Genomic DNA, 20,913 nt, shown 5'->3' on the forward strand with positions numbered 1-20,913 from the left:
ATGGTCTAGGAATCATAAAAGTTTCAGGTAGCGATAACTCTCGGCAAGTATTAGACACTCAACCAAATTCTTGTGTTTGGAACTGTTGCTGTGGATACAGTTGTCATGACAATCGTGCACTAAAAGACAAACACACACACCAACCGTTTCCAAAAAGTATCTACTTAAAAACTTCACATCTCTACGACAGTAGTGCAAATACTGTAAGTGAAGCAGGTCCATTCGTAGCATCGGTAAAATTCATTCAGATGTTCAGACTTCGTTTCAGCCAAGTAAACAAAGGGGATCATTTACAAGAAATTGTTCTAAAAATTCCTGTTACACCGAAAAAAATACTCTAACAACCTACTCCAATCAACAAAACAAAACATTGATTTTGAACGATCATTGTAGATGTTCATTGATTGTATCGAAATAAATTCGCTCAATTCATTGGATTCTTCTTTTTTTTTCTACACTCGTCTTCAACGCTTAAACGTTCAATTCATCCTTCTTCTGTCACATAATTAAACTATGGGTCACAAAATTTATAGTCTAACATTAATCATAAACATTATTTCGGATTGGTGTATGACTTTACAAGACCAAAGTTATGTGCCATATACACAAAACACCATCATTTATCTTCTTTGATATTGATCTTTTGCCGTGTGGTTTAACTCGACTACATGTTAATTAAAGTCCTATTGTGCCACAAAAATTTTTTCCTGACACGTTTCGTTGGTCCCATCTTCGGGTGTATTTTGTACGAATGTATACACACAATGATCTCATATACACTGGTATAAATATCTAACTTGACCATATCCAATATGTTTATTGTAAAATGATATATGAATATAGAAAAAAAAGTAAGAAGAAAACGAGTTATAAATGCATGAATATGAATATTTATGATATTTAAAGAAAAAAAAAACAACCGAATGAAATTCTTAGTTGTCAATTAAATACAATGTTTTTAAATGTAAATAAACATTAAATATTTAAATAATTTTATTATTGTAAACACATTGTGTGAAATTAAACATACGAAATACGAAATGGGTGGCATTTTTCATTTTTTTTTATTTGTCTTATTAGTTACTTTGATGAGTTATAAAAAAAAGTGAAATGAACCTATTGTGACATCTCATGCACAACTAATGAAATATGATGCTTTTGGATTAAAATGCATAAATTTCTTCATTCATATTAATACGTGCGTATCAACGAATCAACGATAAACATCAACGAAAAAATATTTTTGATATTTTTTTGTATATTTTTTGAAAAGGGGAAAGATAGTTAAGTCTCTCTATCACGTACTTTAACAAAATTGTATAGAAGAAATTCGATACTGAAACAAAGAAAGGTCATAAAATTTATTTATTAGTCGAGATGTCGATAAGGATCTTTAAAATAAATTTGTGATTTTGATACCTGCCTGCACCTCTAAAGCTATTTTATATTTCTTGTTATTCGAATTTTTGTTTTGTTTCGACCCATTCCTTTTAAAATGCATGACGTTGCATTATTTATTGCAATCTGATGTTAAATATGTCTGGGGATAATATCATAAAATGTCGTCAAAAATTATCATCAGATTTTTATTGTGTAGAACTCAATTCAAACTCCAACCAATTTATACATCCACTGATTTTAGTTGCATTTTTCCCTTTCCTGTACTATTATTTGTGAGAAGATTGTTCAAATATTTGCTCTTCAAACTTGGTAAAAATACATTTCTACTTGGCGGAGAAATGAACTATACAGAGGCGTCAATAAAACTTCAATTATTTGTTACTGCAGTCAGTGTAAACAATATTGTTGTGGTAAATAAGATTAAGCTAGTAAGACATTCGATGTAATTTAATGTGATTATGTAGCTGAATGTTTCTTTCGATTTGCTTTGAAATGGACAAATAACAGATAAAATAATTTTTCGACGGAAATCTGGACTAGAAATTCAATTTATGTAAGTGCACAGAAAAGCCAATAATTCAATTGACAATGATTTACCAGAGCACTGCTATGAAACTGTGTAATGTTTAAAAACATGAAAATTACAACATTACAACTTTCAATCATTCGTATATCACAACTGTCACCGGCGTCAAAATCGTCATACTAATCCAAATTACTAATCATACTGTGCTAAGTACTTTCAATAATAAATGGCGGTATAAGCAGACAATGTGTTAATGTAAAAACATTTAGTGAATATCAAAATTTCAGTCAACATTTTGACAAATGAAATTCAATTTATCAATAATCTATAATTATAATGTCTGTAGGAATACACAAGAACCTCACACTGAGCCATGTAAAACATTAACACCTTTTCAATGAAATATTTTTTTGAAAAGATAATCTACAAAAACGCATTTAATTATACACCAAAACCTCTTAATCCAACAATCCTTAGAGGCAAAATGATACAACAATATAACAAAACACAGAAAAAAGAAATCTGCTCTTACATCAGATAAAAACGAAAAAACCATCGTCTCCCCTTAAATAATACAATACCTGCTGGGTTGAGTTCAGTTGCATTCTCTCTTTTTTTACATTAAAATAAATCCCAAAGTCCACTTCAGTGGAAAACTCTGTAATAAATTACGTTTTATTGCAGCTGCGCATCACTATCAAGAAGATATTGTATTGTTTGGCCCGTTCAAAGAACACTCATGAAACTAGTTGTTTTATAACAGAGTGAAACTATTTTCACAGATACTATTTTCGTTTCGAATGCATTACCATAAAAAAGTAGCGCAATTTTGCTACTTTATTGTACATTTTTATTTTTATCAAATAAAAGTCATGAGTACCTAATAGAGACTTAACTATAAAAAAAAATTGTGTAAGTATATATACCCGAGTGTACCTCAACGTTTTATCGTAAATATATGGTCTCGAATATGGTAGTGTTACAAGAAGGAACAATATCCAAAATACAATCGCATGAAAATGATTTAAAAAGGGATACAGAAAATGCACCGCTGGTTCATATGGCTCGATCGATACGTATACACACGGAAAAGTACAACACATATTCTTCTATGCGGTGTATCTATCAAAAAAAAATAGCGAAGCTTGTTATCTATTGAATATTCGAAGGGCGAATTTCAAGTAGGGTAGAAGAAGTAAGTTATTAAAATAACAATTTTGTTTTTGGAATGGTATGAATATACCCACGATGTGCGGTGAATAAATTCAAGCTGAGCTGCGGATAGAGAGTAAAAAATTGTAGTTTTTTTTCACACTTTTCGATTTGCACAATAGGAAGTCTCACCAGTCTCGACAACTCTTAATGCAAAAGGGTCGATATCAACCAATAAGGTATTATTTTCCATTAATGTGTGCGTATGCTTTCAGCATGTCGAATGAATGCATATTACAAGTATAGTGGCACAGCACATAGGATATATCGTTTTGGCACATTAAAATTTATGTGTTTGGGAATCAAAACACCCATTTATAGAGAGTTATAGACATTTCATATGCTGTGCCGCACACCAACCTCGAAATACTTTTATTTTATTTAATTAAAGAGGGATGAATGTTTTGATTGATTTAATATTAGTGGAACCAAAATTGATTCTCTAGGCATTACCAGTTATAAATTTGATCTCCCATTACACAGACTTGATGGAGATGGAAATGTGGGAATAATTATATTATCTTTTCCCCTCGTGAATGTTTTGAACGAAACGAGAGAAGAAACAAAAAATTGGGAAACTAAGAACGTATATGATGGATCGAATAATTTTGACAAGAAAATTATACATTTCACGTAATTTGACTGTAGCAAAAGTTATTCGTAGAAGAAGAAAAAGTTTCAAACAATTATATTTAATTGAAAATTAGAATTTACTTTATGGGATAACGCTGCCAAAACAACGAAAAAAACAAAGAGGGAAAATCTTAAATTGATTTTGACATGTTCAAAATGCGTGTGGTTCTCTAATCCATTACCGGATTATAATTCTTCTTCTTCTTCAAACTCATAACTCAATCTTTGAAATTAGATATTTTTTTCCGAAATCAAATATTAATTTTTAATTCATTAAAAATAGATTAATTCGTATAGTCTTCACTCACCTGAAAGTACGTCTGGCCTTTATCTATCCAACCAATGGCAACATCAGCACCAAGCTTATGGCCATTCCGTGAAAAACCGAATCCAACGTAGCCTAGTGTTCGAACTTGTATTTCGAATGTTATGTCCTGATGCTTTGTACTCCACAGTAAGCGATAATCGTCATTTAAAAATACAGAATGATCCCAATGAATCCCCGTCACAGCACTAACGAAAATATGCACAAAACACATTAACACAGACTTCATTTCCATTTTATTTTGTCGAACCTATTTCTTTCACTAATTAAAACTATATTTAGCGGACTATTTGATTACGTGAGAGAGATTATTATTATTATTCAATAGGATTTATCACAGATATACTACAATCAAAGAATTTCACTGTAACTTTCGTCTATTCAATAGGATGATACGATTGGAATTTGGTCCACGTTAAAACCTGAAAGGCGAATAAAATCAAAAGGTTAAATGTGATTTATAATGGAATAGGACGTTTTTAACAGTATACTCAAAGAAATTTAATTTTTTTTATTGTCAGTTCACTTCTCATGGTCACTAAATCACATGAATTGAATGAATAGAATACTCCCAATATTAATGCAAATAATTCAAAGATTTTTGTTACAGTCGGCGACTTTCAAGTAAGTGATGCATTTTGTTTTAGCTGATCAGCTGATCTACTCACACAAACAAATGTGCTAAGGCTCGAGTAGTAATGGTAGTCTACCTCTATGGGTAAAACCGTTTAAATGGATCAGCTGAAACGAATTTACGTCACTGATTTCAATGTCTCCGACTGTATTTCGCAAAGTTTTCATAGAAATTAATTTATTTTTTTTGGTAAACATTCATTTCAGATAATCGTGAGGGCTCCGATTCATGGTCACACAGTTTCAACAAGATTATATGTATACTCGCTCTATTTTGGGATCAAACCGAGAGTGTTTGCAGCTACCGCATAAACAGTTAAGCAGTAAGTTATTAATGTGTAAAACTGTCTTGTTACCTTGTCAGTGACAAAATTGAATTTTCTTTGAATTTGGATTCTTTGATATAATCCAGGGACTATTTTTGCGAATTGAATCCTCAAACATTCTTACAGTCAGAGGCAGTGAAATTTCAGCATGAGCTGATTCACATATTCCATCAAAACTGTTTATACGGTTGAAGCTGCTACACGCACGCAAGTGATAGTGGTAAAACCTTATAAAGACGTCTAAACAGTTTTGATTGTTTGTGTGGATCAACTGAAAAACAACTGAATGAAATTCACGCTGAAACTTCACTGCTTCTAGCTGTACAAATTCTAAAATTGAAAAATTTCATCAATAAATTCCTAAAAATAGGCCCTGATATATAATCCAACATGATTAATATCATCGGTTTTTATGACCAGTTCTGCAATTTATTTATTCACAAATGAATAAACGAATGGAAGTTAATACGGAATTCCGTCACAAGATACATTTTTAACATCAGTTCAAGTGATTCAAACCTCTTTCTTCCCCTAGTGAGAACTTGTATTTCGTTTAACAATTTTTATTTTTTATTACATTGAATGGAATTTACTGAGTAAATCTGAAAAATATTATTCTCGCATGAATTCATGTCATTATGAAAATACTTTTCTTTATGATACATTTCAAATGTTTATGGATTCGAAAATATTTCAAGAATAGAACGAAAAGTGTGAAAAATGTATTATATAAACAGTTTTTTTCTCCTCCTTAATCTTGGCCATATGCGTTATAACATAAAGATTATTTATACACGGCATTTAAGCTCACAATTTCTAATAAAAAAAAACTATTTAAAGATATATTAGGTACACCTTATAATCGCATCGTATGCGAGATTTATTTTGTTGTTATTTTTGTGGTTCGTTAATCTTCATTGATATGTTTTTAATAAAAATAAGAGCAACAGAACCAATTTTATTTGGCGATCGGCTTAAACGGCACCTTTTTTTTCTCGTTGTGTGATCCCGTATTTTGTTGTTGTTGATATTTTACACAAATGGTTTGATGCTATTTTACTGTTTGAAAATTACAAATAGCTCTACCGGATCAGGAAGAATGACAAAACGATTTTTATTTCTTTGTAAATAAATTTCTCGCACATTTATTTTTCCACCCGAAAGAAGTCGAACAAGAGGCAAAAATAAAATGGTAATTTGAAGATAACATAAATATATCGAGAAACCGTCTGTTGCCCTATGTGTACTCAGCTCTGTATGTTTTTAATTGTTTTTATTTTTGCGCAATTCCAAAATGCATATACGCTCGGATACATGAAGTGAGTCGTATATTAACTCACATGCATAAAAGGCATTAAATTTTCCTTGCACGCTATCTTGCATGATGCTACCCACATACATTCACTCTTGTAAAACATATCGGTTACCATAAAAATAAACAAAAACAAATTTCTTTATTGATATCTAACTACTGTCTAGAGCTACATTTTCGCTGTAACGTATAGACGAAGAATTCAGATTATGGTTCTGTTAAAATGTTATAATTTGTATGCATTTTGCAGCATCCATCGGCCTGCCTATACGTACATATATCATTGTATATAATGTCCTTACGTAGAAAGACTAAACCTTACATCGACAAATAAAGTAAAACGAAAAAAAAAACTGAAAACATTTTAAGTGAACAAAATGAAGCAAAAGAGTAAAGAAATTAGAGATATCCGGTTGTGGGTATAATGTGTTTTGCTGAAACGAATATGTCGTGTATGTGTTGGACACAGACATTTTATTGATATTTTGATGAATGGCGTTTGATAAATATTTGTTAAGATGCAATAAAACGTTGAAAAATGAAGTCGAAACGTGATCGAAGCTGTGGAAATAGCTTCGGTGGATGAAACAAACTATTGATTAGAAACGTACAGAGACCCTTATCAATCGGTGACTGAACTGATAAATTTCTAATTTAATTCAGTTTATTGGAAAAGTTTGGTGAAAAGTTTTTTTTTCAATCGGATTAGGTTAAATGGTCAGTTGATATTAATTAAAATTCCGAAAGACCAGAGGTGTAGATTGTATCTGAACTGAATTAGTTTTTGTTAAATCGACAAAGCTCTGTGTAGGAGTGCAACATTTTTCAAATAAAAATTGAACAAAAATTTCTGTGTCTGTCAACAAAGTTTTCAATTATTTTATCTGTGTAAATTTCGAGATATTGCCAATTTATACTTTCGTATAGTTCGTGATTCAGTTGTTTTATTGGGCTATTAAGAAATGTTCAAAGGCTTGTGACTATGGGAATAGTTTTTATTGTTTTGTTATATAACCTTTTTTCTCTTTCCAAATAAACAATCATGCATGAAAACCGTCCGAGTACAGTTTAGAGACCGAACCGATACTCCAAAATGCAATATCCTGCGAAACGTTTCGTATATTTCGTGAGCGTTAAATATTAATAAATGCTTGAAAGCCAATAACAAATAAACATCCACATAGAAGCATTTACATTCAATGCATCATATTGTATCCCATATTAAATGTATAAACAATGGTTATGCCACAGTGTAAATTACAAAACGTGACGAGATTCCTATCTAAACATAAAATGCATTTTGTTAATGTCTATGTATAACACTGAAACCGAACGTTGCGTTATATTATATCGTGAACGTAAGAAAATTTATATTAACCTGCTCTCCGTATAATATATGGAACGCTTTATAAACATCTAGTTTCTCTGCGAGACAATGTAATAAAGAAATATAACTCTTACTACGTCGTGACAATTAAAACCTACATATGAAAATAAAAACATGAAAAAAAACAGGGTTAATATGTCTACGATTCTGCTTTTGAAATGATGATGTTTTGTTGTTTGGGTTTGGTTGATCCTCGGCGTAAGCTATGTGACATTTGTTATTTCACTTTCACGTTTTAAAGGTGTTGGAAAAACCCTCCCAAGACGAAATTGGACGCTATATGCCATTTTACATATTGCCAAGCGAATCTTAATGGATTATCTACATAAAATTATTTATCATGGGGTTAAATATCCCAGACGGTTCAATTAACGCAACGTTCAACGTAAATCGAAATTAATATTCGTTTTAATTAAGGAAAAGTTTCTACGAAGTTATTAAAATTGTGGCCTACACGGTATAGGAAAGGTCAACCGAATGGGATGTCTTTATTCAACAAAAATTAGTATTATAACACGTCTACGCTTCTTACGGTTCATTATGCACAAAGGGGTGCTGCAATTTTCTTTTCATGCTACTTTTTGCTACCTCTATTGTAATTTATATTATGTATGCATGCACACACATACACACGCTTTTCAGAGTTTTAATAAGGGTAAATTGAACGGATGAACGACAAATTTTACACATGACTCATAACTTTAAAGTAAACAAAAATATAATATTTTTAATGTGTCAACTGCCTTTAGAGTCATGAGAACTAGTCACGTAAAACAACATAATGAATAGTTGGGCTTCCATAGATAAGGGGATGAATGTTAATTGGTTTCATGTATTTATTATTTATCTGTTCGAGAAAAGAGGCGGCAAACTCTTTTCGGATTTTTCATTGATGCGGACAAGTTGAATGGAAAGAACGAAAAGATAACGGAGAGTTAGTAGCGCATATAAATGTCGGCTTAACGACTTTATGTTATCAGAAGAAATAAAATTCCAACTATTTCCTATAAAAATTTGTCAAACAAAGTGGATGTTCTATTGAAAGGTAAATTTTGAATATTTTTCTTTTGTTTGTGTTTGTCATTAGATTGGTTTTGTGGATTTGATTGAAAAAATCGTATTTAAATAAGCCGAACGATTTCCTTTGGCAGTCGTTACTCATTCAGTGAGCTTAATTGTATGTCATACCAAATGATTAAAATTGAAATTTAATTATCAACAAAACAATATTTTAAGTTAAAATAAATAAAATTTAAACAATTTATGATTCATACAGTCGACATAAGCCACAGTCTTTAACCGACAATATAGCTACCTAACTACATAGACCGGGAGTCCATCAAATTCTAACAATACTTGTATCCAAAATTTGTTTGATCTTAGATTTTTGTTTTTCAATTCTTGGTGGGACCTAGCGAGGGTAGTAAAGTAACAAATTCGGTGTGAAATTAAATATTTGTTGTGGAAAAATCTCTAGTATGTGATATACTTTTAAATTTGACTAGTCGACAATGACAGGTTCCCAATTAAACTTTTTTTTAAATCTAAATCACATTCCTCATTTGACACTCATTTGTCAGCAATTCGAATTCACTACAGTGAAAATTAACAGAGATTAGCGTTTCTAAGGTGTTGGAACAAACATTCTTCGTCATTCAGGTAGTAGAACTGAAGTAGTACTCTTTTCTGAAGACATGTCCTCTTTTTTGGTCTTTTTTAAAATAATTTTACGCAGCTCATTCCCACATAGTGAAAATTTCGCTGTGCCGCTTTTACTAACACAATGGTCCCATAAGCTCATTAAATTCATTGTCACAAAAAAAAACACTCGCTTCGCTCTCGTTGTTCATCTTAATCATTATCAAGAAACAAAGAAAAAAAAATCAACTTCAACTGTTCGCACTGAAGAAAATTAAAAATATTTTGATAAATAATTTGATAGAGAATTCGGAAACCCGTATTCCAGTAATATTCGGTGGCTGTCACAGACAAAGAATCTCACGATATCAGTGTCTATACACTGATGTTTGAATTTTTGTCTTTATGGATGAATTGTGGACGTGGTGCAACTAAAGTTGAGCCAAATGCATGTACAATCGTTGGAAATCTACTCTTCGTCCCCTTTTTGTAAGTGAAGGAGTCCTCTGCTTTAGGCATGTTCGATAAGTCATTCGATTGATAAAATATCGATTATTTCATCAGAATCGATTATCGATATTTTCAAAAAATCAATATCAATCGAATGTTTTATCGATAAATCGATGAATATCGACTGACATTTCGATAAATATTGACTGATAATTGGATTATCTGTCGATATTTATCAATTATCGATAAAACATTCGATTGATATAGTATCGATTATTTGTAAATTGTATGATCGCTTGACCTACTCTTCTTGTCCTATTTTTCGATGCCGAAAGACCTCTATTCCAAAATTCACAAATGGGAGAAGTAGTACGATACGGCAACGCTTTCAAAGCGTGGTGGACTTTTTCGCCTGGCGATATACTCGCCGGCTCTCTACCTAATACATTAGGACATTTTAATTTTCGAATATTTTTCAATCCACGTACGTTTCAGTTAGCAGGTTTTTTTTCGGAGATTTTGTTTGCTCATTCTCATATTTTTATACATTTCGACAAACAATATCGATATTGTTATGATTTTTTTATATTTATTATTATTTGCAGATACAATACCATTCATTCATAAAAATGTACAGCAGTGGAAACTGACAAAGAAATTCATCCGAATAAATTCAAAATATAAAAACAAATAAAGATCCATTATATTCGGGTCTTGCAATAGAAAAAATAATAATAACATTTCCATTGAAATATCTGTCAAAATAGAAATTTAGTGTGATATTTCGTAGGATTGGTTATACATGTACGTAAATACCATGTGACAATACCTGTCATTTTGTTTGAACGGTTTTTTTCCCCTACCTATAATCAAAAAAAGGCTAGCAGAAATTCTATACACACATACGGTGCATACAGCATGAATAACGTGTAATCTTTCAAACCAAACAAACCGTCTTCTTCATACATTTACAGAGACATTTACTTAAACTAAACGACTAAGTATAACACGTCGTTACAGAATTTTTTTTTTTCTTAAATAAATTTGGTCTAAATCAAACTGGAAGGGAAAAAAAAGTGTTTGCATGTCAGATGCGATGCGGTTTACCTTTATTTGGCTGCAAAAATATATTATGCGCTTGATACCTGCGCATTTTCAAATTGAATAAAGTTTGTTTTTTCGTCGTCCCATTGTGTGTGTTTTGAAAAGGTGTCAAAATACACACATCTCTACTCTGCAGGAACCAAACAATATTAAATGAATCGTCGTGATTTTTTTTATTATTTTGCTCTTTTGACTCACGATTGTAAAATATGTTTTTATTACCTGAGAAAAGGTTCGTTTGCTATTGATTCAATAACGACAACAACAAAATTTATGGAGATGCAAATATGATGCTAAATTTCAAAATATATTTTAATTTGATTTCTCTCTTAGCAAACGGAATGGTAACATTCTTTCAATTGAACTTGCAAGTTTTCCCTAATCCACACAATGCACAAAACGAAAGTCATCCACAAAATTAAAAATAATTAAAAACTTAAAAATGTTTGAAGTCATTCCACTGCTTTACGCCGGAAAAAAATCCGTTTTACATTTTATTTTTGTACATACATTTCCCTTCTCTATTTTTTTGTCGGTTATTCTTTCTTTCTTTTTTTTTGCAGTCTATTCTACATAGGTATGAATTCAACGAAAAATGTTCTATAACTTATATCTCTATATTGTACGCTTTGTACCTCTTTTCAGCAATCCTTTTATAAACATTAAATATAATTCTGGGGAAGATAAAAGAATTGTGTACACATATAGTTACCAGCTCAGCTATATATAATAATAAAAAAATGAGAAAAACCGTGCTATGTGTAGCGAGATGATTTTCCTTCGGGCAATATCATATTTCAATGAAATTATTTCTTCCATATTACTTACACTCATTTCAAAAGATAAAAAAAATGAAGTGTGAAATGTGGTATTGAAAAAGTTGTAAGAAGTGGTAAAATATTTCTTTTTGTGGCTTATGATCATAATTCGACATTTTTCGTCACTCTACGATCGAAAAATTCAATTTTTCTGTACTTCTTAGATTCGCGGCCATAAAAGTAACTTTCACTGATGTTCTCTCGGCTTCGCCTCGTTATGACAAGCTTACGACTAGTCCTGAAAAATTCAACTTTTCATCACTCGTAACGAAAAATACTATTATACGAAATACCCTATTACCGGTTAAGTATGACATCGTGTTGAACAGTAGTCAATTTTCAAAATTACGTAATAAATTTCGTGTTGTGTTTCGGTGGAAGGCATTGTATTTGCAAACAAAAACAAAGGAAAAGTTTTTTTTCGTCTTACCGGTATTACAAGACGCATACATTATGTGGCAATATTCGCGTGACTTGAAATCGTTTCATCGTTAATGTAGAGCTACCACCTATCATCAGTGCAGAATTTAAACAAATCGCTTCAACACTAGGTACTCTGCGTAGGAATTAATAATTTTGAGTCCGAATTAATTCGGAATTTTATTTATTATTCGGAATGAAATACTTCAAAAAATATTTTAAATTGAGGGTTGAGGGTTGAATCCATCATAAGTCAATAGCATTCCAATTACAGAATATCAATAAATCAAACGAGAGACGACCCGCTTGTATTTTGATTTTCTAAATTTAAAAAAAAAATTAACTCCTGACAAGCGTTACAAATGAAGGTAATATCGAAAACCAGAGTACGATGCCCTTTGATAAAAACGGGGTTAGAATAAAAATTGAAACCTAGTTTAAAATTCATTTCATGTTTGAAAAGTGCCTTGTCATACAGTAAATAATTATTCCATATTTGCGTTACTTACATGCATGTTATAGAAAAAAGATTATATTCGAGAGAGGAGAGAAAAAAAATATTAAAATAAAATAAAACTTTTTTTCTTCTTCAACATAATCAAATCCCATTTACATCAAGTCATCTTCTTCACACGTGTCAATAACCATGCCAATGTATACAGAAGATACTTTTTTTTTCAAATCTTTCCAATTGACTCGAATCATCTATCATGTATCCGATTAAATCGTTTGCTATAATATGGGAGATGCCCAATGCATTACTTGCAAAATATATAAAAAAAATGAAGAAAAACCATGGCGAGGAAAAAAAGAATCATCTCAAAAATCAGAAACATTATTCTTCCATCCATCCATATTCTGATAGATTTTTGTAAAATCTCCTTCCATTTAGAATGTATAACAAGCAGCTTGCTATACTAATCAAACTAATCTCATGGTTGCTTACGCAATATACATCCCAATAGCACATTTGCCGTCGGATCGATAAAGTGAATAAATGAATTTTTATATGTTTATTCGTACGTTAGATGTACGGTACATACATTGAAAATAATTGAAGAATGATTAATCACATGAAAATGACTTCGATTTTTCGTTCTTATTACGGGCTGGGAATTTTTGTTGAACCAATGGAACACTAATAATAACAACTTTTTGTGCATCCGATGAAAATTCAATTTTTCCTTTAACTTTGTATGTAATGTATAAGCTGAGTTGATTCCATAACAATATGTCATTCATCCATTATCACGCTGTTATTTAACGGGGGGATCGCTGCCGTATTACGTCAATCGAGTGGTTTTAATTTTATGCACTTCGGAAAGCATAATATTTGACTCATAATTGAATGTTGACTGACTCAAATTATTCGCAAAATATGTTTTTTCGTTCTGCAGAGTATGAAATGGTAAGGTTACAGTAATTTCTTTCGTGTCGTACGAATTGTTCAAAGTTCAAATTGCAAAACTTTATTACTGAAACGGAGGGATATCAATTTTTGTGTCATTAAAGTGTTGAAACGATCATATCTCAATCATCGTGCGAGTCAAAATAAATACACAGTAGAAAATTACAATGAACTTACAAAAAAATGTGAAAAATAAAACAAGAAAATAACACAGAAAAAAAATGAAAACAAATTTGAAACACGACATTTCAATATTTAGTAACAACAAAAAATGTTTTTTTTTTATTATAATTACATATAATCTTGGTATATAAGTATGAAAAGAATTATTATTTTAAATTCAACATTCAACCGTATGATTACTATTGGTTTATCTTAACTGGAATCACTCATAATGTCACATTTTTACACGAAAAAAAAAACGAATATTGTGATCACCAACTTCAGCAATTATGCCAGTTTGCCTCGTCTTGAATGGTAGTTTTTCGTGTGTCTGTTGAATAAAATAATCGTACTTACGTTTTGTCATGGAAAGTTGAGACAACCAGTGTCAATAAAAGTTTTTTTTTTGTCCAATTAATTCCTCAAATAGTTTAAGAAAAAGCATAGTGTTACATGATTGCCTATTCTGATTAAACAAAACCGTTCACAACGAAGAAAAAGAAACGAACGAAACACCGACTACGAAAACCCCACAAGAAATTTTTGTTGGCTAACTATCAATAGGGAGACTCGCACTAAATCCATTCTAACGCAACAAAATAGTACATTTCGTTACGAGTGATGAAAAGTTGAATTTTTCGGTACTAGTCGTAAGCTTGTCCTAACGAAGTGGAGCCGAAAAATTCAGCTTTCATCACGAGTCACAAATGACGATTTTTGTGCTTGAAAACTGAAATGAGACGAAACCACAGCACCATTGACATAGAAATCACTCTGCAGCCATTTCAACAACAAAGCATGCACATGATCGCGGCCGGAAAAATGTATATGAAAATCCATTTTCGACCGGAGAGAGCGTCCGAGAAAGTACTTTCTTGGCCGTTCAGAGAAGTACAGAAAAATTGAACTTTTCGATCGTAGAATGCGTGTGGAAATCCGTCGAATTTTCACAACGCAGGCAGGCATGAAAATAGTCATTTACATGCAACATGCGTCGAAAACCGTACTTGTCATGTTTCAAGCTCCACTTTCGACGCATTCAGCACGTAAAATCCAATACACAACTCGGAATAATAATGAAAAGTCTCGTTTTCCTGTGTTTGTTTACCTCGGCTACGCCTCGGATCACCAAAATGGACACGTAAACTCTACTTTTGATCTTTTTATCGCTATTTCTCACCTCTGAAACTTCGGGAGCATTTGTTGTGAAAAACGTTGTGTTGACCTCGCCACAATCTGGCCACAAACAAAGTCCTTAAAATGAAACTTTCCACTTTTTTCACCTTAGGGAATAAATAACTATATTTGATAACAGACAGACACGTTAAAGTTTTCAATTCATCGAACTTTAAAACTGTTGCTTAGACTAGTCTGACTTATAATCTTCCATCATGAATAATCTACGCAAGCAAAAGTTTTCCCATTCCTCTGGGATTCGCAAATTTACTACACACTGCACGATGAACCCAATAACCAATCCACTGAACGGGACTGAATAACACAATAATTAAATACTTTACCATCGCCCTTCTGATCAGATCCTATCTCCCCCATTCTAATGATTTGCTAATATTCGAACTATGAATCAGTCATCATTCTGACCATAAGCTATCCGTTAGGCAAATAAAAAACTTGAAAATGATTTGCTTATTGTGCGGAATAGAGTAAAAGAAGTTTGTTGTTTTCAAAGTGCACCACCGTCGGAATACATTTAGATACCACCGTTAAAGACGAGGAAACGTTGAGTTAATTGCAAGTGACTACACAAACAAACCCATCCATCAAAGCATAAATTTCAGTTGATACAGAAAGCGTATATGTAACGGGATTCTCGACGAGTCATTTAATTAGTTATAATGTAGGGGACAAACCTCGGGGATAGATAGAATACGGAAATCTTTCCATAAAAATGTCTAAGAATGACTCATCAGGTATGTATACGCTTATATGTGTGAATTTGTCCTCTCCCATTTCGTTTACACCAAATTGTTGGAAGCGAATCAAACTGCAGGCTTTTCTACAAATTATTCGACGCGTTTTACTATCGTGTTGACCTTAATTTTATATTTCGACAAATTGTCGCTTATTTTCGGTGTGCAGTCACAGTATTAACAACAAATTAGTAATGTTGCCAAGAAAATTATAGAAAATGTAAATCTTAAATACTTGCTAAATGAAGACATCAACAGAGTAGATGTTTTGAAAGAATCGTCCCACCCGAAAAATTTTACTGAGAAATTATTTGTTTAACCTATCACAAATCGTTCATCTTATCCCGTTGACATTCGAAGTTATTTTGAAGAGACACACAAAAAAAGAAAGAAATTAATTTTCATAATTTAATTTTTGAGGTAAACGAGATGAATATTTTACGATTTAAGTAGCTCGGATGTAAGATTATAACGATGACATGGATTTTATGCGACATTTTCTATACAGAAAACGGATAACTTTTCGTTGATAAAGATCTTAATGAATATTTTATACTTTTCCATATTATATTCCTTTGCGTTGTTGATTTTGTAATAATTACGAAGAGACAAGCTCACACAAAAAAACACATCGTATTCGTTTCCTTGATTTTTATATTTTTACGCAAATTAATAAAAAGTTGAGATTAGAATCGAATAACTTTTCTCATGAAAACGGTTGGTTACGACGGATAGTCATTTTTTGTTAAACGAAAAAGATTTATCGACAAAATAGTTTTAAATTATTACGTAGATATTCTGATTTGAATATAATATTGTAAAACTTGGATATTTATTGAAATTGACCGATCTTATCATATTTTTCTCTATTTATAATATACGAATATTTATGCTTCAATAAAAAAAAACGCATTACTGACTATGTGTGATGGCATTCATACTTTCCAATCAGGTTGTTCAGGGACATCGTTTAAAATGTTTATTTTGAATAAATATTTTTAAATGTTATCTCCCCGGTCTAAAAGTCTTCCCATTATTTATATAACATCTCAAAGTTGCGAATAAAGTTTCGAGTTACACACTTAGTAAACCGAGCACCATTAATTAATACAAAATAATTTCTTAACCAATTGTTTCTTAATTACCGTTTCGATTAGCGTTAGTTCTAAGTAACAGTTTCACTTTCTGACACTAATTGTGTAGAGTGACTGAGAGAACGAATTTGCAGCGAAAGTGTTACAGATTGTTGCTGATACACATGAAAATGAAACAATTGTTGATGAGCTTAATTGGATTCGTTTATGTGTTCCCGAAATTTCATTATATCAGATAACTTTTCGCGGGTTAATTAAATATACGAATTTGTTACCGAAATTCGATTTATAGTTTTCTGCTTCTGTTAAGATCTGTTCATTTGGTTTTCAGGAATAGTATAAGGTTTCGCTTTTCCAATTGCTTTTACTTCGTTAGGTGTAATAGATTGTATCGATTTTACATTTCATAAAAAAAAACGGAAATTGGCTGCTTCTATCTTATTTCAATAAACGAATTCTTCGAAATAAAATGTTCCTAAAGGTTTCTATAATGCAACAATCTTTCTCAATAAGTAATCTGAGCAGAGTGATTCGCTAGAAACTGTTCAAGTCAATTATCCCAATTTGGAACATTTCATTACTTTACAACTTATTTCTGCCTAATTGATGAAAATATGCAAATTATAAAATGAAAACGGACGCCACAGTGTTTCAAAAATCCGAAAAAACGGCGTGAGAAGAATTTCAGGGAAAAATTGCCAGATGTTCGTGGTTCTCTGTTTGTTGTGTAAGGAATAGATGGAAGTATAAGATAGAGTACAAAGAACTTCGATACCACTCACGTCACTGGCCCAAAGTCAAAAAATATTTCGAAAATACGAAAAACGTCCCCATTTGTCAGTCAGTCTTTTAAGCAGCTCTTGTTTAGTGTCAAACGAGCCCTATCTAGTCTAATCTTGCGACGCTTCGACTTCGGTGTGTTTATTTCCGTTAAAATTCAGAGGTTTAACATCCGAAAATTATTCTGCAAGTAGTCCATTTGCAGTGACAAATATGGTCTAATTTGATGTCATTCGAAAACTACTAAAATTACCTTTCTGATAAGTCTAATGACGCAATTATCTCAAGTCTACATCAGGAGATATAACAAATTTTGTTTATTTGGTAAAGAATTTAACATTTGAAAATTATAAAGTGGTCGTGTAGTTGGCTGTAAATACGACTATAACGATATTAGGCTTGTTAAAAATAAAAGGTGCATCAAATTTGACCAAATTTTTCACTGCAACTGGACTTCAGGAATAATTTTCTGACTTTGAACGACCATACAATTACACAGGGAAGCCGAAGCGTAACAAGATGGGTCTCGTTTGAAAGCTACTGAAATTACCTTTCGATTGACACTAAACATGACCTGCTTAAAAATTTGACTGAAAAATGGTGCCGTGACGTGAGGTGTAACAAAATTCTTTCTTTTTTATCTTATACTCGGATTTTCGGATTTTTGAAAAACGGTGAAATTTGATCCTTATATGAATCGCTTCTCATCTGTTATCCATAACTACGACAAAAGTAAGCGATGACCTCCGTTTAATGTAGTCTTTTTATAGTGAAATGTATGTTTAAACAAATGAAGTAAAAGATTTTGCATCAGTTTCCAGGCGCTACTTTTCAGAAGAAGTAACAGATTTAATGATTTTGGCGACTGTTGCAATGTCTTACGTCAGTCAATCATTTATAATAAAACAATTAAGTTTGACCGAGTAGTCATTCCGACCAAAAAACTCTTCAGTTCTAACATGGAATTATTAGGTCTCTAATCTCTCAATCAATACTACCTGGAAGATGCGGGAAAAGGTAATAAGAACGCATAAGATTCTATTCAGTACAATTAGGCCGTGTGTCACCGCACATTCTTTAAAAGAATTAAAAAATTCTCAAATAAGTTGATATTTTTAGTCCGAACATTTCTGACAACAAACTTGATGTAAGCCTACACGCCAAATTTTCCAATTTTCAACAAACTAATCCTCGCCGAGTTAATACTGCAAAATACGAATGCGACACACAATTTGTGACTTTGGACTTTGCCAAACAAAAACAAATTGACAATATAATAGCATTTCAGTTGATCGCTAACAAAAATCGAATACACACAACATTGTCCTACAAGTTCACCACACTAATTTTAACTGAAAGCCAGACTTCCACTTCCAAGGTCTTTAGGCAATATAAACCTTGCGCTTTGCGTATTTGTGGGGAACATGCAAAAGTTCATCACAGTAGGCTATTGAACCCACTAAAATCTAATTTTAAATCGCTAGAATAATTCCATAAATCTAAATGTGATACTAAGAAACCACGTGTTTCAGTAAGTCCTGGGAGCGATCCTGAAGACATGGACCTAATCTTTTTGGGCTGAACGGCGTACTTTCGTTCACTTTTCCAAGCCCTTTCAAGAAATATCACTAAATAACTAAAGAAATCCAACATTACATCTACATTACACATTACATTACACATTACATTACACATTGCACATTACATTACATTACATTACATTGTAATGTAATGTAATGTAGCGTTACAAACTGCATCTTTGATTTCTGAAGCCAATCGGCGAGATAAAATTTTTTGGTTTGCGAACTTTTAAAGTACTCACAAAAGTTCACCAAAGTGCGCTGCTGAACCCAGAAAAAGTTGGGTATTAGTAGCTAGATTCGCTCACTGAACCTTGCAATATTACGTAATATTACGTAATATTGCAAGGTTCAGGGAGCGAATCTAGACAGTCGGGCTTAACTTTTTCTGGGTTCAGCAGCGCACTTTGGTGAACTTTTGTGAGTACTTTAAAAGTTCGCAAACCAAAAAATTTTATCTCGCCGATTGGCTTCAGAAATCAAAGATGCAGTTTGTAACGCTACATTACATTACATTACAATGTAATGTAATGTAATGTAATGTAATGTAATGTGCAATGTGTAATGTAATGTGTAATGTAGATGTAATGTTGGATTTCTTTAGTTATTTAGTGATATTTCTTGAAAGGGCTTGGAAAAGTGAACGAAAGTACGCCGTTCAGCCCAAAAAGATTAGGTCCATGTCTTCAGGATCGCTCCCAGGACTTACTGAAACACGTGGTTTCTTAGTATCACATTTAGATTTATGGAATTATTTTAGCGATTTAAAATTAGATTTTAGTGGGTTCAATAGCCTACTGTGATGAACTTTTGCATGTTCCCCACAAATACGCAAAGCGCAAGGTTTATATTGCCTAAAGACCTTGGAAGTGTAAGTCTGGCTTTCAGTTAAAATTAGTGTGGTGAACTTGTAGGACAATGTTGTGTGTATTCGATTTTTGTTAGCGATCAACTGAAATGCTATTATATTGTCAATTTGTTTTTGTTTGGCAAAGTCCAAAGTCACAAATTGTGTGTCGCATTCGTATTTTGCAGTATTAACTCGGCGAGGATTAGTTTGTTGAAAATTGGAAAATTTGGCGTGTAGGCTTACATCAAGTTTGTTGTCAGAAATGTTCGGACTAAAAATGTCAACTTATTTGAGAATTTTTTAATTCTTTTAAAGAATGTGCGGTGACACACGGCCTAATTGTACTGAATAGAATCTTATGCGTTCTTATTACCTTTTCCCGCATCTTCCTGTAGTTAGGTTGATTGGAAATCAGTTTTCTTCGATCATAGCTAGTCAGACATGGAGAATTGTATTTAGAAATTTTGTTATAGATATTTTTGTAAGTATAAGTTATCGTCTTTGATCTTACAAAATAATATGCTAGGTCGAGACCCGTACGCTATATGCTGTTCACTTTATTATCTTGAATGTCTTACGTTCCAGATATTTTGTGAGCCAATATGTACAACATCTTTCGCTCATTTGTATCAATGAAGCGAAATTAGATTATTTACCTTTCTCAAAAACGAACCCATCTGAAAAACGTACTCATCGCATAACACAATTAGAGGTTGATGTGTTAACGAACACCTTGTGCGAGAACAACACTTTTTCATTCTACTTAAACTTTGCAAATGATTTTCATTTAATTTAAATGACAATAATGAAATTCTCGCATCCATAAAAGCTTTATTGTTAATGCAATAAAGATTTTCCACGTGTATATCGAGTAGATAGGTGAATATGCTAGCGAAACCAATTTTCTTGACTTTGAAGAATCG

General features: G+C 32.1%; 1 protein-coding gene across 3 annotated transcripts in view; it reads right to left on the bottom strand.

The window, feature by feature from the left end:
• Positions 1-20,913, bottom strand: part of LOC119066871 (MOXD1 homolog 2-like) — a 35,495-nt gene that overhangs the window by 13,392 nt on the left and 1,190 nt on the right. For 2 of the 3 annotated variants that reach the window (XM_037169544.1, XM_037169543.1), the window contains exon 2: positions 4,081-4,519. The exons of the other annotated variant lie outside the window; for it this stretch is intronic. In XM_037169544.1, coding sequence (XP_037025439.1) covers positions 4,081-4,332 — 252 coding nt within the window. In that variant the 5' untranslated portion in view covers positions 4,333-4,519. The remainder of the gene's footprint in view (positions 1-4,080; positions 4,520-20,913) is intronic. 3 annotated transcript variants of the gene reach the window in all.

Source organism: Bradysia coprophila, chromosome IV (genome assembly GCF_014529535.1).
Source record: "Bradysia coprophila strain Holo2 chromosome IV, BU_Bcop_v1, whole genome shotgun sequence".
In the NCBI taxonomy this organism is placed as follows: domain Eukaryota; kingdom Metazoa; phylum Arthropoda; class Insecta; order Diptera; family Sciaridae; genus Bradysia; species Bradysia coprophila.